General features: G+C 50.7%; 5 protein-coding genes and 1 pseudogene across 13 annotated transcripts; 3 read left to right on the top strand and 3 right to left on the bottom strand.

Annotated features, from left to right (window-relative positions):
- The first annotated feature begins 119 nt into the window (after positions 1–119).
- LOC100501764 (uncharacterized) lies at positions 120–3,569 on the top strand. The gene has a single exon (NM_001196426.2). The coding sequence runs from the start codon at positions 348–350 to the stop codon at positions 3,168–3,170; it is 2,823 nt and encodes a 940-aa protein (NP_001183355.2). The 5' UTR covers positions 120–347; the 3' UTR covers positions 3,171–3,569.
- A 3,772-nt stretch (positions 3,570–7,341) lies between these two features.
- On the top strand, positions 7,342–8,147 carry LOC100283789 (plastoquinol-plastocyanin reductase). Of its 3 annotated transcripts, none has more exons than XM_020553376.2 (2): positions 7,342–7,467; positions 7,598–8,147. In XM_020553376.2, exon 2 carries the CDS (start codon positions 7,642–7,644, stop codon positions 7,993–7,995), a length of 354 nt encoding a protein of 117 aa, XP_020408965.1. In that variant the 5' UTR covers positions 7,342–7,467; positions 7,598–7,641; the 3' UTR covers positions 7,996–8,147.
- Positions 8,148–8,484: 337 nt separating this feature from the next.
- On the bottom strand, positions 8,485–9,930 carry LOC109939508 (uncharacterized; annotated as a pseudogene).
- Positions 9,931–12,094: 2,164 nt separating this feature from the next.
- Positions 12,095–14,657, top strand: LOC109939611 (uncharacterized). Of its 7 annotated transcripts, XR_004849340.1 has the most exons (6): positions 12,110–12,314; positions 12,445–12,738; positions 12,816–13,264; positions 13,405–13,565; positions 13,682–13,837; positions 14,009–14,657. XR_004849340.1 is itself a non-coding variant. In XM_035958935.1 (4 exons), exons 2-4 carry the CDS (start codon positions 12,483–12,485, stop codon positions 13,537–13,539), a joined length of 831 nt encoding a protein of 276 aa, XP_035814828.1. In that variant the 5' UTR covers positions 12,106–12,314; positions 12,445–12,482; the 3' UTR covers positions 13,540–14,634. The 7 variants fall into 7 exon arrangements, 2 of the variants coding, with proteins under 2 accessions (XP_035814828.1, XP_035814827.1); XR_004849342.1 differs by having other exon boundaries at positions 12,095–12,314; positions 12,816–13,287; positions 13,405–13,837; positions 14,009–14,634; XR_004849341.1 differs by having other exon boundaries at positions 12,106–12,314; positions 12,445–12,721; positions 12,808–13,264; positions 13,405–13,837; positions 14,009–14,612.
- Positions 14,658–15,799: 1,142 nt separating this feature from the next.
- LOC103631928 (uncharacterized) lies at positions 15,800–17,389 on the bottom strand. Its single transcript, XM_020537853.2, has 3 exons — positions 16,665–17,389; positions 16,097–16,528; positions 15,800–15,923 (listed from the first exon to the last, which is right to left on the bottom strand). The coding sequence occupies exons 1-2, from the start codon at positions 17,185–17,187 to the stop codon at positions 16,395–16,397; spliced, it is 657 nt and encodes a 218-aa protein (XP_020393442.1). The 5' UTR covers positions 17,188–17,389; the 3' UTR covers positions 15,800–15,923; positions 16,097–16,394.
- Positions 17,390–17,482: 93 nt separating this feature from the next.
- On the bottom strand, positions 17,483–21,421 carry LOC103643020 (transmembrane protein 147-like). The gene is made up of 7 exons (NM_001153761.1): positions 21,225–21,421; positions 20,622–20,691; positions 19,838–19,897; positions 19,634–19,748; positions 18,878–18,993; positions 18,623–18,747; positions 17,483–17,930 (listed from the first exon to the last, which is right to left on the bottom strand). The coding sequence occupies exons 1-7, from the start codon at positions 21,299–21,301 to the stop codon at positions 17,810–17,812; spliced, it is 684 nt and encodes a 227-aa protein (NP_001147233.1). The 5' UTR covers positions 21,302–21,421; the 3' UTR covers positions 17,483–17,809.
- Positions 21,422–22,611: the final 1,190 nt, after the last annotated feature.

Below are 22,611 nucleotides of genomic sequence, written 5' to 3'. Positions count from 1 at the left end.
CGAGTTGGTGTGCTCCAATAACTCCCTTCCGCTTCCTCCTCCTCCTCCTCGTCTGTCCTCTCTCTCTCCCCTTCGGCCCTTGCTTCCTCTTCCTTTCACTCCTCCGCCTGTCCCCTTCTCTCTCTGCTCTGTTCCTTGATCCAGATTCCGCAGCGGTGAGGGCACCCAGCCCGATCGTCCGTCTCCGTCGATCCCTCGAAGCCCTAGGAGAGACCCTTGTCCGCGTCGAATTCGATCGCGGGCTGATTTGATCCCGAGAATTCGCGAGGGGGCCATCGGCGGCGGTGGGGAATCGGATGTTGTAGGAAAGGTCCCGGATTTCTGCGCGGGCAGGCGGGCGGGCGGCCATGCATCTGAAACTGTGGAAGCCGCTGTCCCACTGCGCCGCGCTGCTCCTGGACAAGAAGAACCGTCCGCCGCGGACGCCGCCGGCGGGAGCGGGCGCGGGGTCCGGCGGCGGGCGACGGCTGCAGGAGAGCAAGCTGCGGGAGGCGCTGGAGGAGGCGTCCGAGGACGGGTCCCTCGCCAAGTCCCGCGACGTGGCGCTCCTCGATGGAGGGGACGGCGGTGCGGAGGAGGGGTCCGTGGGGCGGTCGCGGTCGCTGGCGCGGCTCCACGCGCAGAGGGACTTCCTGCGCGCGACGGCGTTGGCCGCGGAGCGCGCGTTCCAGTCGCCGGACGCGCTCCCTGTGCTGGAGGAGGCGCTCGCCAAGTTCCTCGTCATGTACCCCAACTACGCGTCCGCGTCGGACGTGGACCGCCTCCGCGCCGACGAGTACCCGCACCTGGACAAGGTATGCCTCGACTACTGCGGCTTTGGCCTCTTCTCCTACCTCCAAAGCTGCAACCCTGCGGACTCGTCAGCGGCGTTCACGCTCTCGGAGATCACCGCCAACCTCAGCAACCATGCGCTCTACGGCGCCGCCGAGAAGGGCACCGCGGAGCACGACATCAAGAACCGCATCATGGATTACCTCAACATCCCCGAGTCCGAGTACTGTCTCGTCTTCACGGTCAGCCGCGGCTCGGCCTTCCGGCTCCTCGCCGAGTGCTACCCCTTCGGCACCAACAAGCGCCTGCTCACCATGTTCGACCACGAGTCCCAGTCCGTGAACTGGATGACGCAGGTCGCGCGTGACAAGGGAGCCAAGGCATACTCCGCCTGGTTCAAGTGGCCCACGCTCAAGATCTGCACCACGGAGCTCCGGAAGCTGATCTCCACCAAGAAGCGGCGGCGCAAGGACTCCGCCACTGGCCTCTTCGTGTTCCCTGTGCAGTCGAGGGTGACGGGGGCAAAGTACTCGTACCAGTGGATGGCATTGGCTCAGCAGAACCACTGGCATGTCCTGCTTGATGCTGGGGCTCTGGGGCCTAAGGACATGGACTCGCTGGGGCTGTCTCTGTTCCGGCCAGACTTCATCATAACTTCATTTTACAGGGTGTTTGGGGCTGACCCAACGGGCTTTGGATGCTTGCTGATCAAGAAGTCGGTAATGGCTTGCTTGCAGAGCCCAAGCGGCGGGACGGGGGCAGGGCTAGTGCGGATTGTGCCGGTCTTCCCACAGTATCTCAGTGATTCAGTTGATGGGTTTGATGGTGTCCTCGACGGGCTGGAGGATGATAACATCATTCCAATCGAGGAGGGGTCAGCCTCGAACAGTCACCATGCATCCCAATTGCCTGCATTCTCAGGCGCATATTCATCGGCGCAGGTGAGGGAGGTTATCGAGAGCGAGATGGACCAGGACAGTTCAGACAGAGATGGTGCCAGCACAATATATGAAGAGAGCGAGAGTGTTTCTGTTGGAGAGGTGATGAAGAGCCCCGTGTTCAGTGAGGATGAGTCATCGGAGAACTCCTTCTGGGTTGATCTGGGACAGAGCCCACCTGGTTCCGACCATTCAGAGCAATCAAGCAAGGGGAAATTGGGCTCTCCGTTGCCAGCGTCCTGGTTTTCTGGCAGGAAGAAGGCGTCGCCGAAGGTGCCATCCAAACTGTCAAGGAGCCCTGTTCATGACAAGCATGTCTTGTCATTTGATGCAGCCGTGAGGTCGGTATCACAAGAGCCAGGGCCTGTGGAAGTTGTTCCAGAGGAAGACCATTCACGTAACGGCATCAAGAACATTCATATCAGTGAGATTGAAGAAGACAACAGAGATGGTAAAGTAAACAAGAGGTTCGTAAAGTTTTCTTGTGCCAATGGCCCTGCTGAAGGCAGTGCAACCTCCGTTTTCGGGACCTGTACCGCCCGCGAGAACGGCTCCACATCGGAGATCTGCTCAGAAACCCAAGCGGAGACCAAGGAGAGCGCGATCAGAAGGGAAAACGAGGGCGACTTCCGCCTGCTGGGAAGGCGGGAAGCACACAACGGAAGGTTCAACGGAGGAGGAAGGTTCTTCGGAGTAGAAGAACCGGAGCGCGTGTCGAGCATGGGGCGCAAGGTATCGTTCACCATGGACGACAGCAGGCTCTGCCGTAACTCGGATGCCGGCGAGACATCTGGATACGCGATGGCAGACGACAACGACGACGACGCGTACAGCGACTACGACGAGGCTCAGGACGGAAGGAAAGAGCCCGAGATCGTCTGCAGACACCTCGACCACGTGAACATGCTGGGGCTCAGCAAGACCACGCTCAGGCTGCGGTACCTGATCAACTGGCTGGTGACGTCGCTGCTGCAGCTCCGGCTGCCCGACTCAGGGGACGGCGAGGGGGCGGCAGCGGCAGCGGCACCCCCCCTCGTCTACATATACGGTCCGAAGATCAAGTACGACCGCGGGGCAGCGGTCGCGTTCAACGTGAAGGACTGCGGGTCCGGAACCTCCCTGATCAACCCTGAGACCGTGCAGAAGCTGGCGGAGAAGGAGGGCCTCTCCTTGGGCGTCGGGTTCCTGAGCCACATCCGGCTCACGGACAGCCAGAGGCACGGCGCGGCCGACGTGGGGCTCAGCTCTTCCTCCTCGCCAGCTGCGGCGAGCGGCCGCCGCGAGAAGAAGAATACTCGCAAGAACGCTGTCGTCGGGACGGAAGTGGTCACCGCTTCTCTCGGGTTCCTCACCAACTTCGAGGACGTCTACAGGCTGTGGGCGTTCGTCGCCAAGTTTCTCGACTCGTCGTTCCTTGAGCAGGAGAGGCTGTCGTCCATTCCGGAGGATGCAGAAAGATAGCATCAGATGGTTTCATAGTAGAGGGAGGGTGGGTGGTGGCGGCAGCACCAGCGTAACTGAAAGGGGTGTGGGGGTAGAAGAAGAGAGATGCCAAGGTGCTTCTGCGTAGTATTGTTCTTTTGTATCCAAATGCCTCAGCATGGCATCGACTTGGCGGCGCGGCTGTTTATATTTCTTCATTCTTATTTCCTCCCCTTTTTTTTCTTCTAGGCATGAGACTTTTTTTTTTGGTCTGTAGGTTTTGTTGGAGATCTATATGTACCCACCTACACCTACTAATTGTTTTGAGGAGCATCATTTCCATGTACTCGCTTGTAAATTGGCTCCATTGGCCATGAAATTAGGTCCGGTCGCCTGTATTGTTGTTGCGGCATGAATATTGAATAGCAGCATGATGATAGGTGATTCTACCCTTTTCGGTTTTGCTGTTGAATCCTCACCTGTCCCAAGATGTGTAGTGTTTCAGATGATGCATTTTCTCTCTGTCTCTCTTTTGCCTCGTTTAGCTTTACTTATGAAGTAAGCGCGACAAAGTCGTCCAGTCAGTCATGTGACGGTTAAAAGTGTGGATCCTGGTGGGACTGAAATGGCTCGTGCATTAGCGTTTGGTTGAATAACCAAGTAGAACGGAGCCGTTCTGTCCCAGTTTTATTGTTGTTTGGTTATAAAGTAACTAGAACAGAATGGCTTCAATTAGGGAATATTCTCCTCAGATCCGGAACCATTTCGCTCCAAAAAAATCAACCGAACGGAGCCGCTCCGTTCCCATCCCGCTCGCACAGTCACGCTCCGTTCCGTTCACTTTACAACCAAACAAAAAACAGAGCCGCTCCGTTCCAGATTACCAAACACAGAACAGAGCGGCTCTGTTCCTATAATCAGGGATGGAACGACTCCGTTCTACTTAGCTCCTCAACCAAACACTACCTAAGAGCATCTCTAAGAGCTTCCTAGAAGTCTCTTCTAAATCAAGTTTTTTTTAGAAAAGCATAAAAACGTGTCTCCAACAGTTCTCGTAAAATGCTCCCAACTTTTTCATAACCCTTAAAACTCCCTCATTTGTAGATACAAATGAGGGGATTTTTAGACTCCCCGGAAACAATCTGCTGCTTTAAGGGATCTGTTGGAGAAATGATTCAAATCTATCCCCACTAATTTTTTAGATGCCGCTTAAACTGATTTTAAGAAGTTATTTTGTAGAAAGCTTTTTGGAGATGCTCTAACATTTGCTGACATTTTGCTGAGGCGCCATTAAAAGTTGTAAATTTAGGGACTAAAATAATAAAATAGAGGGAATAAAAATTAGTTCTAAAAACTAAACGTTCTTTAATCCGGAGGCTCGTCGTTGTCTTGCGGGAGAGTTGGATTTGTTACGGAGGCAGGCCTTGCCTGCATGGTAACCGTAAGAAAAAATGTGTAGCAAAGTTGTGCAGTAGCTGACCAGGGAGATCGCCGCCTGGCTCGACCACCACCAAACGCAAAACGGCGTGCTGTTTTGCGGCGGATCCGGCTCGACCACGAAAGGCCAAAACCGCCCCGCCTTTCGCGCGGGCTCTCTGATACCGTTCGGCGACTCCAACGCCCCCCGCCCGTCACGTCCCCGTTGGTGGCCGGCGTGCGGGATGGTTGGTGGTGCCTGACAACTCGCTGCCCCCCGGGTGGAAATCGCGCGCGCCCAGGCCCAGCTTTTGGTTTTGGGCGGCCTTTGCTTTCCCCTCATCGGCGCGGACGTGCTTGAAAAGAAAGAATGAAAGGAAGGAAAAAAAAAACAGGCGACGCGCGGCGGCGGCGGCGGCGGCCGAGTTGGCGAGAGCGACGGCGGCACGCGCTGGCAGCCGGTCGGCGGGCAGCAACGGCAGCAGCATATCCCTCTCCGGCTCTCCCTGATCCCCTTGCGCCTTGCTGGCACTGCCAGCAGCCCAGCACGATCCAGAAGCTGTGGCACGCACAGATAGATGATGCTACGCCACCTGCTCCACTCCAACGGATGCGAGCTCCAGCCTCCAGCAAGTTGTTGACCGTGCACCGACCAGTCCACGTGGCCATGTGCCCAATGTCAGTCGGTCCTCGCCGTAGTACGAGAACATGGACGGAGTTTCGTGGCACGAGCGCTTACCAGATAGATTACTTTCCTAGTCAACCCTGTCGGGTTTGACAATACAATACCCGGCCGAGTACGACTACGATACGAGGTGTGAACCGAACAATGCCGGCCGAGCGGTGAATACTCCCACCACCCTACACGATGGTGTCGAGTCAGTGTCGACACATGTATGGTGTGACTCTGGTTATTGACTAGCTAGCTAGTAGTACGTACTAGAGGCTAGACTTTTGACCTGGTTTGTTTTTTTTACAACTAATACAAAATCGTTGTCCTTCGTAAACGTCAAATCCTACGTACGTGACGCAGAGAAAACACCACCGTTTGGACTTGTCATCGATTCGGTCCTGCTGCAATCACAGTCAGATGGGCGAATAATTGCTCGCAAGCATACGACGGGGGCCAGACCACAGCACCTGGATGGAAACGCGAACAGCCACGTAGTAGTACACAGTACGGGCGTAACGTCGTGTCAGGAAAACGGAACGACTTGCTCCGCCAGTCGCCACCTTTAGATCATCAGATTACCAGCAGCACTGTTACGGCCAGTAATAAGCATACAAGCGGAAAGATACAAAATTTAGTGGAAGGCCATGCTGCTGGCCAGTGGCCTCACCTAACCTTACCTTCCTCGTGGCATGGATGGATTCCATGATCCATCGCTACGCCGGTCCAAATATCCCAGCGATTCGTACTCATGGCATCGGTCGCCGGGTCCGCACTCGTCCGTACCGTGACTTGCTGCCGGCGCTCATAAATACGCTCGCTGTCAGGAGCCGCCGGCCGGGGTCCCCACGCCGGCGAGGAAGCGGTTGGATCCGGCAATGCTAGCCCCGGAGAACTTTTGTGGGCTGTGGAGGTCCGGGGGTGGACTGGTCATGTTAATCGGTAGTCCAGTGGGCCGTTGCAGCAGGATTCGGCGGGATTGTTGAGCTGTTCCTGCAGCAGGATTCGGCGGGATTGTTGAGCTAGGCTTGTTCCTGCCATTTTCCGATAGAGAAGCAGAGTGTTTTGGGCTGCGCCTCCTCCAACGAGGCCCGTATGAATGGAATCGCGCCAATACCCCCACCCCAAAAAAAGGAGTTGTGAATAAAGTCTGGACATGCGGTTGCTGTAGATCCCTCGCACCAAATCGTCCAAGCATTTTGTACTATGACAAGTTCGTACATGGATACCAGTGTTTACTGAAACGAGAATGGCTGCATTGCACGCACACGCTCGAATTAGAGATGAGAGTCACATGACGTTCTGATGAGCAACGCAACAAAGAACAAACTTCATCCTAGAACTATAATAATAGAACGATCCTGCTGTGGAGAGCCGCTGGTGAACGGCAGCCGCAAGCCCGCAACATAATGGAAGCGGGTCGCAGGCTGCGTGTGCGTGTGCGTCCCACGGATGCCTCCGGGAGATCGAAGGCATAGGCTTGCCTCCTGTGTGGACCTCCATGAGTCCCTGGTTCCGCCCACCAAATGAACCTCCTCCATGTCACTCACCACTAGAGATGGCAATGGGGCCCCGATCCCCGATTCCCCGCGGGGAATTCCTCTATTAGGGGATGGGGATGGGGAAGGTTCTCCCCCCGCGGGGATGTAAACGGGGAAAAATTCTACCCCGATGGATAAACGGGGACGGGGATGGGGAAACATTCCCCGTCCCCGTTCCCCGCGGGGACCCGTTAAACTTATATATGGTGATGTTTTCATGTAATATATAATGATAAAAATAAATAATTACATTGTTAAGAGATAACTCGTTGTACAAATATGTTATTTTGATGTACACATAATGAGTTCTAACATCTGACAATGTATATAAGTGACAATGTTTTGTATTAATAACAAAGAAAGTATGTCATAATTATAATTTAAGCGGGGACGGGGATCCCCGATGGGGATTTATCCCCGTGGGGAACGGGGATGGGGAAGAAATGCCCCCCGCAAGAGTTCGTGGGGATCCCCGTGGGGAAATTTTTTTGTCGCGGGGACGGGTATGGAGAGCCAAAACCCGACGGGGATTTCCCCGTTGCCATCCCTACTCACCACCGAGGATAAACTCCCCCTTGGCAACCATCCATTCCGCGCCCCGCCTTATCCTCCTCTCATCTCCCGTACAAAAAAACGCGCGCTCAAGCCATCCCATCCAGTTCCACCCCCGCCGGCCACACTCGTCTCTCTCACGAGCCACAGCCCACAGGTAAGCGTCGTCTTTTCACGCCGCGTTCCCATACTCTGCGCTACAGTTACAGTCACGGCGCGTCCGTCCTGACGCTCGCCGGCCTTGCATTTACCGGTTCTCACCGCCTGTCCGCGCTGCCCGTCGCCAGCAGGCTAGCTCTCTAGCGGTCTAGCCAGTCCACGCAGCGCAGGGATGGCGTCGTTCGCCGTGGCAACGGCCCCGTCGCTAGCGGCCCCGGCAGCCAAGAGGAGGCCCGCCGCCGGCGTCACGTACGTGGAGGGCATGAACGCCTACAGCGGCCTCAAGGGGCTCAACAAGGTGACCATGCTCGGGGTGCGCAAGACCGCCGACTACTCCTTCGCCAAGGTCGTGGCGTCGCTCAGCCCCGCGGGCAGGAAGCGGCGCGGCGGGGCGTTCGGCGCCCAGATGAACGCCGCCGCCGAGATCTTCAGGATCGCCGCCACCATGAGCGGCCTCGTGCTCGTCGGCGTCGCCGTCGGCTTCGTGCTGCTCCGGGTGGAGGCCGCCGTCGAGGAGGCCGAGTAGGGCGCTCGCGCCTGCTTCATAAGCCGTGATATATATATAAAAACGTGATGTATGCTTTCGATTCAATCTTTGGTATGTACTGTATCAACGATGACAATTGATGAATACTGTGGAAAACATGTTTTCAGAGCCGAGGTCGTCTGACATTGATCTTCAGGCGTTCATATGAAGAGTGAGAGGAACGCAACCAAACTTCTTTTTATTCATCTGATCTTTACGCTGGATGATGCGACCAAAGATAGCATCTGTCTGAAATGCACACCGTAATAACGATAAACAAATGTTTCAGATCAAATGCCTACCTGAGCATCTGTTACAGAATTAACTCATTTGAGTCATGGGTTTCTGCTCGACAGTTCTCTAAGTCACAACAGATGTTCTGTGACCGAGCGCCAAGAAGAGTTGTGGTCCAGAGTTCAAAGAATCATCCTAATTCTTCCGAGTTCCGACGTATCAGGAAGCATCCTCAGCAGCTTCAAACTGCACGTAAAATTGGCAGTGATATGGATGTTTCGTCACGTCGGTCTCTGACAAGCCGAGAACAGCTGCCAGCTGATCAAAGCCATAACAAGAGAGGAGATGAGCTCGAAGCCAACCACCTTTGGTGTCTGCCACTCCAATGACCTCCTCAAGTAGCTGCATTATTTGAGCATGTTTAGCCCAGTGAACAATACGACTAGGGAGCATGGAACGCACAAATCACAGCGAAATCAATAAACAATCGGACCTAAAGGTGATGGCTAAAGAATGGTATTTCCTGGTCAGTGGAGAGTATAGAACATATATAATCTTCCTGAGTTCAAACTAACTGACAACACAAACAACAACAAAGAAGCCTTTTAGTCTTGATTCCATACAAGTCATGCTAGAATAATCTACAGACATGGCTTAACAACAAAAAAAGGAAGACATACACATCTAGAAATTATGATTTCTTGTAATAAAGCCCTTTCTGTTTCAGAAAACAGGGGAGATATGAACAAATAAACAAAGCAGAACGTTGTTTACCCGGTAATAGATGGCATTGTTGCTAAGAGCAGAGCACATGCATAAATTATCGGAACCAAAGTCCTAGGCTTGTTCTTCCTAAGCCACATCAAGGATCCCAATGCAGCAAGGGAGAGGGTCATCACCTGTAGAAAAACATAAATCAGCATTCTTATTGTTGACAAATAGGTTAAATAAACACCATGAGTTTAGGAAGTTGCTTTCTACAAATGAAGGAATCTGGTATTATATTTTCACATGGTATTGAGTGCATACAAGATTAGCATTTGCTTCAAGTCCTTGAAATATGTACTCCCATGTAAATTCAAGCCCTCTTGCTCCAATCCAGAGAGGTGCCAGTCGGTGCAGAACTGAAGCAGCAAAAGCCCAACCTGAAAACCCCAAAACAACCAGCCTTTGATGATAAGTGACAACAAAGTTACGATACACTGAGAAAGGGCCAAAATCTCATGTTTTTCCACAAATGTATGCAGAGAAACTAACAAAACAAGATGTTGTCAAATTTCTGATACCACTGACAGTAACCAGTAAGTCCCTAAATAGTGGTTTGGGTAGATTCTGGATTCTGGATAGTGAATGTAGAATCTGAATTCTGGATTAAAAATAAGGGGTGTTTGGATCTCATTCTCATATATAGAGTGATTATTGCCTTTGCATGTCAATATAGCTAAGCAGCCATGCTAATCGGTAGTCCAGTGGGCCGTTACAGCAGGATTCGATGGGATTGTTGAGCTAGGCTTGTTCCTGCCATTTTCCGATAGAGAAGCAGAGTGTTTTGGGCTGCGCCTCCTCCAACGAGGCCCGTATGAATGGAATCGCGCCGATATAATAGAACAATCCTGTTGTGGAGAGCCGCTGGTGAACGACAGACGCAAACCTGCAACATACCGCGTGTTTAGTTGGCTTCTCCCGGTAGCCCGGCTGCATGAGCCAGGTCGTCGGGAGCCTGGCTCTAGAGATACGACCAATTTGCTTGTGTCTGCAGAGTCTGACCCAGGGTGCTTTAAGTGTCGTTCGAGTCTGACTCCATACCTGCATGCAGGTAATCAAACACATATCTCGCACGCGTAGAGCCTAGTTGACAACAATCAAACACCATCTCATTGGATTCCGCGATGTAAGCATTAGCAAATACAGTCAACCAAATAATGGAAGTGTTTCTTCGAGAAGCATGCAGGGGTCGCGAGAGATTTGACATTATAAAACACGACGGATGCGGCTTCAACGAAATAGAGGCTCAGGCGAGGGTTTCTCCATTATAGAAAAGCTGGGCATAGTCAATACTCTAAAATGGACATGTCAACTTCATTAACAGGTAACGACGATCTCAAACTCACATCGTCATATTTCCGTTACCATATACGTGAGGCCTGCTGCTCGCTCTTGCTGCCGTCCACGGACATGCACTGACAGTGTTGGAGACCACCGAGCAGCAGCTCCTCCCGTGCCAGCAGTCCGTCGAGCAGGGCGCTGGCGATGGCGGCAACGGCAAGGCCGCCGCCGCTGGCGCCGAGAAGGCTACCGTCATGCCAAAGGAGACGGGCCATGGCGGCGATGTCGACCGGCCGGACAGGGACCACATATGGAGCATGATTCAGGCACAGAAGCCACCGCTCGGAGACAGGCTCGGACGGCTTCTCCGATACCGACGGCTCGGCCGCCACCGACCGCTCGTGCCCGGGCTGCGGCGACGACGAGCGCGGGGGAGGAGGAGGTGGCCCGCACGCGGCCCAACCCAGGGCGTTCCCGTCGCCGCTGCCGTCGCTGGCGCGGCGCAGGGTGGAGCCCACCACCATGGAGATCTCCACCACACATGGATTTCTCCGGGGTCTGCGGCCGCCGTAGCCGCGCCGAGCCGGTCCGGTGGCTCGAGATCGCCCGGAAGCTACTCGCCGCGCGGGACCTGGTCGGCTGCAAGCGACTGGCGGAGCGCGCGGTTGAGGCTGACCCGTACCTCCCCGGTGCGGACGAGCTCCTCGTCGTCGCCGACGTCCTCCTCGCCTCCCAGCGCCTGCTCCCCTCCGGTCGCCCCGATCCGGTCGGCGTGCTCCAGCTCCAGCCCGCCCCGGGCCTTGACCTCGCCGCCGCCAAGTGCTCCTTCCACCGCCTCTCGCAGCTCGTGTCTTCCCCGCGTAATCCCCGTCCCGCCGCGGACACCGCTCCATTGGGAAGTGAAGCAGCACAACCTGCGGCGCAGACGGCAGCATTTCCAATTCCATCGTGCTATCTACAACCACCAACACCTTCGCCGGTCTGTTCGCGTCCGCCACAACAAGCACCACTTCCCAGAGCAGATCTCTGCGCGACCTCATCGGTGTCGATCCCACCTTCCTTTGCCTTGCGATCGGAGCACCCTCTCTGTTCCCGCAGACAAGCGCAAGCAACTCAGGCACCTTCGCTCCGCCCCCGGCGCCACACATGTCCGCGACAGCGCTCCTGCAGAAGGCAACAGAGGCTGGAGCGACGCAATCGAGCTCATCGTTCTTGAAGGAGTTTAGGCTCGCCTCCTCGTCGTCATCGCCTCGACCAAAGCAGCAGCAACCCCATGGAAGGGTTGCTGAAATCAGCACGGACCATGGCAGTACCGGAGCAGTAATCAGCAAATGGAGATGGAGTGCCACCAGAGCCATCAACGGAGGGAGATGGAGTCCAGTTCGCAACCATGGCAGCACCCCCGTAGTGCCCAGCAGATGGAGATGGAGCGCCACCAGCACCGGAGTCATCAACAGAGGGAGATGGGGTCCAGTTCGCAACCGTGACAGCACCCCTGCGACCAGCCGGAGACCGAGCAGCAGGCCGACGAGGAGAACGCGACGGGGGATGGAGGAGAACTGACAGCGACGGCGCTGGGGATGGAACCCGGTTTCAACGAGACTAATACTGCTCTGAATCCGTTAATGGAGTTGGTATGTTTATTTTAGAGTGTTAGCTATGCTCAGCTTTTCTATAATGAAGAAACCCTCGCCTGAGCCTCTATTTCGTTGAAGCCACATCCGTCGTGTTTCATAATGTCATCTCTCAGGGGTCGCAGGCTGCGTGTGCCTCCAGGAGATCGAAAGGCATAGGCTTGCCTCCTGTGTGGTGCGGACCTCCAGTCCTCCATGTGTCCCTGGTTCCGCCCATGAACCTCCTCCGTGACACTCACCACCGAGGATAAACTCCCCCTTGGCAACCATCCATTCCGCGCCCCGCCTTATCCTCCCCTCATCTCCCGTACCCAAAAAAAAACGCGCGCTCAAGCCATCCCATCCAGTTCCACGGTTCCACCCCCGCCGGCCACACTCGTCTCTCTCACGAGCCACAGCCCACAGGTAAGCGTCGTCGGTTCACGCCGCGTTCCCATACTCTGCACTACACTTCATTACAGTTACAGTCACGGCGCGTCCGCCGCCTTGCATATACCGGTTCTCACCGCCTGTCCGCGCTGCCCGTCGCCAGCAGGCTAGCTCTCTAGCCAGTCCAGTCCACGCAGCGCAGGGATGGCGTCGTTCGCCGTGGCAACGGCCCCGTCGCTAGCGGCCCCGGCAGCCAAGAGGAGGCCCGCCGCCGGCGTCACGTACGTGGAGGGCATGAAAGCCTACAGCGGCCTCAAGGGGCTCAACAAGGTGACCATGCTCGGGGTGCGCAAGACCGCCGACTACTCCTTCGCCAAGGTCGTGGCATCGCTCAGCCTCGCGGGCAGGAAGCGGCGCGGAGGAGCGTTCGGCGCCCAGATGAGGTTTTACGCTTACACAGGTTTACGCTCATGTATCATCTTATAGAAACAACCGCTCTACCTGGCCTTTCCGCGATGGCTGAAACTAGAATTTCAGTGGTGACGGTTGCACCACGTGAGCGAGCGCAGCGAAGCCAACACAACTGCCGGCGGACAAGTGTCCCCATAGACGAGATCCATGGCGGAGCGCCGGAAGAGCGTCTCCTCCGTGCTGTTTGCTTCGGCGCGCGCCGGGAGGGGATAATGGCAGCAGTGAGCTCGGTCTCTATTCTGCCCCTCGCGTCGCTGAGGCCTCTTCCGTTGAGGCGTGCTGCTAGGAATGTGTTGGAGGGAGGAGGGAGAAGGGCTTCGAGTCCCCTGCTCCTCGCGAGGTATGGGCTGTGGCGCGGACGCCCGGCTGCTGCTGTGGGCGGCGAAGCAGAGTTGGCCCTCGAAGATGCGGATGCCGCGATGAGGGTGGCCGCCGACGACGACAGCATCACGGCCACGGTGGTGTCCGTGCTGCTCACACTTGCGTTCGTCGGCCTCTCCATCCTCACCCTCGGGGTGCGTGTCCTTCCATGAAAATCGTGAGCTGGGTTGCGACTTGTCGCTTGCGAGCTGTTGTGGTATTGGAAGGTCGATGCTGGTCTCTCCAGATACCAGACTGTGCTTTTGGCTAGCTCACGATTCTCTTTGCAATGCAGGTGATCTACCTGTCGGTGCAGGACTTCTTGCAGAAGAGGGAAAAGGAGAAGTTTGAGAAGGAGGAGGCCGAAAAGCAGAAAGAGGAGGCGAGGAAGAAGAGGGCTAAGTCGAGGCAGAAGAGAAGAAATTATTGATCTCAGGATGAACTACCCCCACCAATGTGACCATTTCTTCTTCTTTTCCACCATGTTTCTTGTAATAGCAATGATTTTGTATGTAGTGTTGCACCTTTGGTATCACATTGTGGTTTTCCTTCACTCCATTGTCGGCTCTTAGATGCTGTAACACTGAACTCCATTGCCGGCTCCATTGCCCGGGGTTGTGCTCACGCCATCAGTTTTGGAGTCTCTTGGATGCTGTAACACTGAACTCCATTGCCGGCTCCATTGCCCGGGGTTGTGCTCACGCCATCAGTTTTGGAGTCCGGAGGAGGTAAGACACTCACTATTCTCGTTTTCCCCAAAATAGAACATCTCTTCCAACATTGTTACTGTCCAGTTGTACATATTGTCAAAATCCATCAGAAATATCTAACTGACTCTTGTTATCGATAGCTCTCCTACTCGATTTGTTAAATATCTAACTGTCTGTTGATATATGCAGGGAGGAAAAGCAGGGTAGCCAGAATCTCTATTGGCGTCGCCTGTTTCATTGTGTTCATGATGATCCTTTCAGTAATAGGCCTTTTTAGGAAGTAAAGGAAACGTTTGTGCTCTGGTTTCTGCAAGAGGTTTGCACATAAACAATTTTTTATTGCTGTCTAGGCTCCAACCTTTGGTTGATAAACACTCACAATAAGTAACGAAGGAATAAGAATAAATGATGAGAGATATAAGAATATGAAAATGAATAAATGATGTGACAGGTTGTTGTAGAGCAGCATGATCTAAGTGAATGCATAACTCTACTCTTATATTATATCATTCCTCTCAATCCATGTCTTTTAATTGGTGAATCATTTTAGGTTTCTTTTATGCTTTATACATGCTTACACAGACCTGTTTTGACAAGAGACCGAGCAGCGATGCTTCCATTTCGGACCACGACCTAGCTAAAGGCTAATGGTTCCAAATGTCTCAAGTACCAAAGACAAGGCTAGCTCCTCGTTTTTTGTCATGTCAAAAAAATCGTGTATGATTGCAGCAATTTTGGCAAAATATTGTTGTACTTTATATTTTGATATACTGTGAACAAAACAAGTGCCCTATGAGACCATCGTGATTTATGTATGTTCAAACTAAATTTTACGACACTTTTTGTTGTGTTTTATGTTTCCATTAAAAAACAGTCTTACTGCGTTTTACGCCAAATTTATGACACTTTTTGATGTGTTTTACAGCAATCTCTTGCGAAGTGAGATTGTGCGCGTGTTTTGCACAAAATTTCGTACTCATTTACGATGTTTTAGCTCACATTTTACGCTGAAATCATTCGAGCCAGAACCCGCGTACGATCGGCTGCATGCGATTTTCACGCCGTAATTTTGGACCCGTTTGCTGTTACAAAACAGAAATAGGATTTACGATAAATTCCGTACTCATTTACGCTATCTAAAACAGTATAAATGAGTACGAAATTTGTCGTAAATCATATATCTGTTTTGTAACAGCAAACAGGGCCCAAAATTACGGCGTGAAAATCGCATGCAGCCGATCGTGCACGGGTTCTGGCTCGAATGATTTCAACGTAAAACGTGAGCTAAAATAGCGTAAATGAGTACGAAATTTAGTGTAAAACACGCACACAATCTCACTTCGCAAGAGATTGTTGTAAAACACATAAAAAGTGTCATAAATTTAGCGTAAAATGCAGTAAGACTGTTTTTTAATGGAAGCATAAAACACAACATGAAGTGTTGTAAATTTAGTTTGAAAATGCATAAATCATAAATCACGATTGTCTCATAGGGCACTTGTTTTGTTCACAGTATATCAAAAAATATAAAGTACAACGATATTTTGCCAATATTGTTGCAATCATGCACGATTTTTTTGACATGACAAAAAATGAGGAGCTAGCCCTGTCTTCGGTACTTCAGACATTTGGAACCATTAGCCTTTAGCTAGGTCGTGGTCCGAAATGGAAGCATCGCTGCTCGGCTCTTGTCAAAACAGGTCTGTGTAAGCCTGTATAAAAGCATAAAAGAAACAGAAGCCTAAAATGATTCACCAGTTAAAAGACATGGATTGAGAGAAATTATATAATATAAGAGTAGAGTTATGCATTCACTTAGATCATGCTACTCTACAACAACCTGTCGCATCATTTATTCATTTTCAGATTCTTGTATTTCCCACCATTTATTCTTATTCCTTCGTTACTTATTGAGAGAGTGTTTATCAACCAAAGGTTGAAGCCTAGACTGCAATAAAAAATCGTTTATGTGCAAACCTCTTGCAGAAACCAGAGCACAAACGTTTCCTTTACTTCCTAAAAAGGCCTATTACTGAAAGGATCATCATGAACACAATGAAACAGGCGACGCCAACAGAGATTCTGGCTACCCTGCTTTTCCTCCCTGCATATATCAACAGACAGTTAGATATTTAACAAATCGACTAGGAGAGCTACCGATAACAAGAGTCAGTTAGATATTTCTGATGGATTTTGACAATATGTACTCAATTGGACAGTAACAATGTTGGAAGAGATGTTCTATTTTGGGGAAAACGAGAATAGTGAGTGTCCTACCTCCTCCGGACTCCAAAACTGATGGCGTGAGAACAACCTCGGCAATGGAGCCGACAATGGAGTTCAGTGTTACAGCATCCAAGAGACTCCAAAACTGATGGCGTGAGCACAACCTCGGGCAATGGATCCGACAATGGAGTTCAGTGTTACAGCATCCAAGAGCCGGCAATGGAGTGAAGGAAAGCCACAATGTGATACCAAAGGTGCAACGCTACATACAAAATCATTGCTATTACAAGAAACAGGGTGGAAAAGAAGAAGAAATGGTCACATTGGTGGGGGGTAGTTCATCCCGAGATCAATAATTTCTTCTCTTCTGCCAGGACTTAGCCCTCTTCTTCCTCGCCTCCTCTTTCTGCTTTTCGGCCTCCTCCTTCTCAAACTTCTCCTTTTCCCTCTTATGCAAGAAGTCTTGCACCGACTGGTGATCACCTGCATTGCAAAGATAATCGTAAGCTAGCCAAAAGCACAGTCTGGCGTCTGGAGAGACCAGCATCGACCTTCCAATACCACAACAGCTCGCAAGCGGCAAGTCGCAACCCAACTAATGATTTTCATGGAAGGACACGCACCCCGAGGGTGAGGATGGAGAGACCGACGAACGCAAGTGTGAGCAGCACGGACACCACCGTGGCCGTGATGCTGTCGTCGTCGGCGGCCACCCTCATCGTGGCATCTGCATCTTCGAGGGCCAACTCCACTTCGCCGCCCACAGCAGCAGCAGCCGGGCGTCCGCGCCGCAGCCCATACCTCGCGAGGAGTAGGGGACTCGAAGCCCTTCTCCCTCCTCCCTCCAACACATTCCTAGCAGCACACCTCAACGAAAGAGGCCTCAGCGACGCGAGGGACAGAACAGAGACCGAGCTCACTACTGCCATTATCCCCTCCCAGCGCTCGCCGAAGCAAACGGCACGGAGGAGACGCTCTTCCGGCGCTGCGCCATGGATCTCGTCTATGGGGACGCTTGTTCGCCGGCGGTTGTGCTGGCTTCGCTGCGCTCGCTCATGTCGTGCTACCGCCACCAATGAAACCCTAGTCTCAGCCATTGCGGAAAGACCAAGTAGAGCGGTTGTTTTTATACGATGGTACATGAGCGTAAAGCTGTGTATAAGTAAGCTTAAACATTATGGTGGGTGGACCAGACGGTGCGCCTGGTCAATCGGACTGGTGGTCGGGGCTTCTGTAGTTAAACAGAGTCCAGGACTCTAAATACACATATATATACTTTCGATTCAATCTTTGGTATGTACTGTATCAACGATGACAATTGATGAATACTGTGGAAACATGTTTTCAGAGCCGAGGTCTGACATTGATCTTCAGGTGTTCACATCAAGAGTGAGAGGAGTGCAACCAAACTTCTTTTTATTCACGCGTTCTGTGGGATACCTGAATTATCTGATCTTTACGCTAGATTATGCGACCAAAGATAGCATCTGTCTGAAATGCACACCGTAATAACAATAAACAAATGTTTCAGATCAAAGGCCTACCTGAGCATCTGTTACAGAATTAACTCATTTGAGGCATGGGTTTCTGCTCGACAGTTCTCTAAGTCACAACAGATGTTCTATGTAAAATGTTCTGTGACCGAACGCCAAGAAGAGTTGTGGTCCAGAGTTCAGAGAATCATCGTAATTCTTCCGACGTATCAGGAAGCATCCTCAGCAGCTTCAAACTGCACGTAAAATTGGCAGTGATATGGATGTCTCGTCACGTCGGTCTCTGACAAGCCGAGAACAGCTGCCAGCTGATCAAAGCCATAACAAGAGAGGAGATGAGCTCAAAGCCAACCACCTTTGGTGTCTGCCACTCCAATGACCTCCTCAAGTAGCTGCAATATTTGAGCATGTTTAGCCCAGTGAACAATATGACTAGGGAGCATGGAACGCACAAATCACAGCGAAATCAATAGACAATAGGACCTAAAGGTGATGGGTAAAGAATGGTATTTCCTGGTCGGTGGTGAGTATAGATCATCCATAATTGTGTAGCATGAAACATATATAATCATCCATAATTGTGTAGCATGAAACATATGCCAAAGTTGGTCGTAGCTTAGGTAAACAAGAACTACCATATATCCTCGAAGAAAAAGATTAATTACTACGAATGCCGCAGTTGAACAGAAAATTCAAACACTCTTTGGGAAAAGAATTCAAGGTATTCATGGAGCTTTGCACATGATGATGATATATCCAATGGAGATGGAAAATTAAGACATCTAAATTAGAAAAGTTTAGGGTTGAGAAAAAAAATAAATGTGCTATCTATCCATCAGGTGTTAAGCATGGTGTTGACTGTTGAAGCGGTTAAGAACTCAGATAATCTTCCTGAGTTCAAACTAATTGACAACACAGGCAACAACAAAGAAGCCTTTTAGTCTTGATTCCATACAAGTCATGCTAGAATAATCTACAGGCATGGCTTAGCAACAACAAAAAAGATGACATACACATCTAGAAATTATGATTTCTTGTAATAAAGCACTTTCTGTTTCAGAAAACAAAGCAGAACGTTGTTTACCCGGTAATAGATGGCATTGTTGCTAAGAGCAGAGCACATGCATAAACTATCGGAACCAAAGTCCTAGGCTTGTTCTTCCTAAGCCACATCAAGGATCCCAATGCAGCAAGGGAGAGGGTCATCACCTGTAGAAAAATATAAATTAGCATTCTTCTTGTTGACAAATATGTTAAATAAACACCATGAGTTTAGGAAGTTGCTTTCTTCAAATCAAGGAATCTGGTATTATATTTTCACATTGTATTGAGTGCATACAAGATTAGCATTTGCTTCAAGGCCTTGTAATATGTACTCCCATGTAAATTCAAGCCCTCTTGCTCCAATCCAGAGAGGTGCCAGTCGGTGCAGAACTGAAGCAGCAAAAGCCCAACCTGAAAACCCCAAAACAACCAGCCTTTGATGTTAAGTGACAACAAAGTTACGATACACTGAGAAAGGGCCACAATCTCATATTTTTTCCACAAATTTATGCAGAGAAACTAACAAAACAAGATGTTGACAAATTTCTGATACCACTGACAATAACCAGTAAGTCCCTAAATAGTGGTTTGTGTAGATTCTGGATTCTGGATAGTGAATGTAGAATCTGAATTCTGGCATAAAAATAAGGGGTGTTTGGAACTCATTCTCATAGTGATTATTACCTTTGCATACCGAAAAATCTCTAAATAGTGGTTTGGGTAGATATTTGGATTCTAAAATCTCATTCTATAACCCAAGTGTTTGGATCTCATTCTCACTTTTCTAAGGAGATCCAAACAGGACCTAAGTGTGCTTCCTTCCATATATCCATGCCAAAACCATGTAATGGAAAAATAAGTGCAGTGTAACTCAAGATGGACACAAGTAGTAAAGCCTAAGATATATTTTCAGCACATAGCACACAAGGACAAATAGAAAAGGCACAGAATAGAGATGGTAATTTAGAAGAGAGAATAAATTTCACTATGGCCATGGATGCAGTTTGATAATCTGTCATGAATCAAATTTCAGAGACAACTCTGTACTTACCAAGACCAACAGCCTGGAACTTATGATTCTGAGATATGTTTCTGTGGGTCAACTGTGTCAAGGCAAAATACAGTCCAACTGCATCTATGAATCCAATAACAACTTTCAATAACTCCTGCAAGTTCAAACAACAGGATAGATAAGAGGGCACCAAGTTGGAATCAAAGTGTATTTTGCGAGTCCCATAAAGTGTAGCAAATATACCTGACAGGGATCAAAGCTATCATTCTCAGGTACTTTGAGCAATGTTGCCAAGCAAACAAGCTGCCAATATGATATAGTGATGTTAGCAGCCAATTAATGACGTTGGTTCACTGAACTTATCGTGATAATAAGCATAGAAAAAAAAATAGAATAGTATGGCAAGGAATTACAAGTAACGTCAACCATTGAAAGTTAACAACAAAACTTTAACCATGCAGAATAAACTATAGAAAATTGAAATCAGGAAAAGGCTGAATAACTTCTTTGACACAGTGCCATGTTACAGTTACGCACACGGCAAAAGTTTGTATCTAAAAATCAAAAGAATGTATATATATTGCAGAATATATTAAGGTTATAATAGGAAAAGCTACTGAAATGAGCATCAAGTGTTAATAAAAAAAAGGTAGACACAACAAGGTAATGAGAACACAAACAAACAAGAAAAAAAATTTGAATAGGTAAGCGATCGATTAATGATACATTATTTGGCTAAACAACCATGGTTCTCACTGGGAAATATGACAAAACAGGTGTACACCAAAATAATGCAAAAAAATAAACCCAAAAGTTTTGGGTTTTACCCATCTATATTGAACAAGTCAATAATCCAGAGGAAACATCTAATTTTACTTTTTTTTCCTTGTGGAATTTTTCATGTTACTTGGTGCCCAGATAAAAAGACTTGTTTTCCCAAACTTGCACCTAATTGGTTTTGCACTAGATGTATCCCTTTACTGCTTCAAAATTTACAAAAGCTAAGAATCCTGGGCCGGTGGCTGACCTTTACAAGTGCAGTTCCAAGGTAAACAGCAGCTGCTTTTACAGAAGTGCCGATCGTATCATACTCTGACCTAAAAACAGGTAATTGGATAAAAAAAATGTTCAGTCGAGGGAACCTTTGAATGCAGAACACTGTTTTCTTGTCATGTTCAGATAAAACTAGGTCAGGTCAGCTCAGCTAGGTATGCATTGCCAAGAATCCATGACCTAATGTACATGTTCCATGGGTTATGGGTAGACGCTGCCCTCATTGCCGGAGTGGGTGACGGCCAGAAAATAAGTAGGGTTTAGTTGCAGTGGATGTGGACTATTGCATTAGATGAGAAATGAGATATTCAGACCTTTTTTATGTAACTGAAAAGGCCACAACCTTAAAGCTACATAGAGAATATACTAGCAAACATTTAGTATAATTCAATTTTCGGCCTGTTATTTACATGTATATAGTTTCAGTGTAATCTTTTCCACTCCAGAACGCACTTCATGATTTCATAGTTATCATGTGGTTACTCTCTAGTCTTGACTGACAGTACGGATCCAGTGGCAGATCCCGTATGTTTAGCATACGGATCTCAAGGGGAGGGAGGGAGGGAGGGAGATGTACAGTGGGGTAGCGGAGTAGTAGACGACGTGGGGGCCAAAGGTGAGGAAGGCGCAGTTGAGGAAGTGGAAGACCGTCATCTCGCCGCCTCCGCCGTCGTCTGTGGAGCGGCGAGGCCGATGCGCCTGAGACCGTACGGTACGTGCGAGACGATTAGGGGACGCGGTGGGGGTAATTGGGCTCTAATCGGACCCGGCAGTGTGGAGGGGAATGCTAGCTAGGCTTTTGCACTTGATGGTCTGATGGGCCTGAACTTGCGTAGCACACACCGATACGGCCCACGGAGCTGCAGACTTGAGGTCAGTTTTTTTTTATGTGACTGCTCTTTCGAAAAACAAAAGCGTTACTGTTACTGTACACAAATGTTTGGCTTCCCTGACGGAAAAAAAATGGTTACCCGTCCGCCACACTGGGGTCTCGGGAAAGCAGAAGTCAGAACGGTTCGACGTACGTGTCCTCTGTGAAACACCTGATGGTGCCGCTCGGCGGCTACTCACTCCTTGGACGCGCGCCTGTTGTCGCGTACGTAATAACCACACGTGACGCCGGCCACGAGCCAACAAAAACTCCGTGGCCTTGTCACACCTGCTGCTGGCTGCTTTGCCTTGCTTCAATCAACTGACGCCGGAGTTCTTCGACCGCCTAGCAAGCAGCAGTCCCCCCGCCCGAAACCCGTCGTCAGATATATACCAGCGTTGGCAGTGGAGAAATCATCATGGGTTTCCGGGCCGTGGTCCGTGTCCGTCCGTCCCAGTCACCGTACCCCCCGACCTTCCGTCCAGGTCCAGTCCATGCATGCCACCGAGCCGGACGGCGACGGAGCCGGCAAAACGTAAAAAGCCGAGGGGAGGCCGCAATGATCGCATGCACGGAGAAAGGCAGCGCGGTTCGATTATTTCCCACCCGACACGGCCGGGAAATCGCCGCGCGCCCGGGGGGGCCACACCACGGCTGCCCGCTGGGCTCGCCATCGCCATCGCCTCCGCGCCGGGAACCGCGGCCGGGCGAGGTCGGACTGGCCGGCTGGGGTGTGGGCGATCAATCATGCGCTCCCCCCTCCCACCGCGCACATGCGTTCGCCGGGGAGCCGGGGCTACTCGGCGCGGCAGGCAGGCAGGCAACTTTTTGGTGGCGACCACCACGTCGCGCTCGCTACCTCGACCAGTACGTGCCCACTCTTGCCCTGCTGCACCGACCACTGCGGCTTTGGAAGAAAAAGGAAGGGGGGTCACTTTGGGGCCGGATCAGAGACCACACAAGTTCATTGTAGGCAAGGTCCACGCGGGCCATCGAGTACTACCAACTACGTACGTACGGTAGCGGTGCACGGCGCGAATAACTGGGAGACGACGGGCGCGTGCATCATGCGAGGTGCTGGGCTTTCATTCGG

Source organism: Zea mays, chromosome 5, assembly GCF_902167145.1.
Source record: "Zea mays cultivar B73 chromosome 5, Zm-B73-REFERENCE-NAM-5.0, whole genome shotgun sequence".
Lineage (NCBI taxonomy): Eukaryota > Viridiplantae > Streptophyta > Magnoliopsida > Poales > Poaceae > Zea > Zea mays.
Note: the sequence above shows the minus strand (reverse complement) of the source record. Positions and strands in the feature narration are given on the sequence as shown.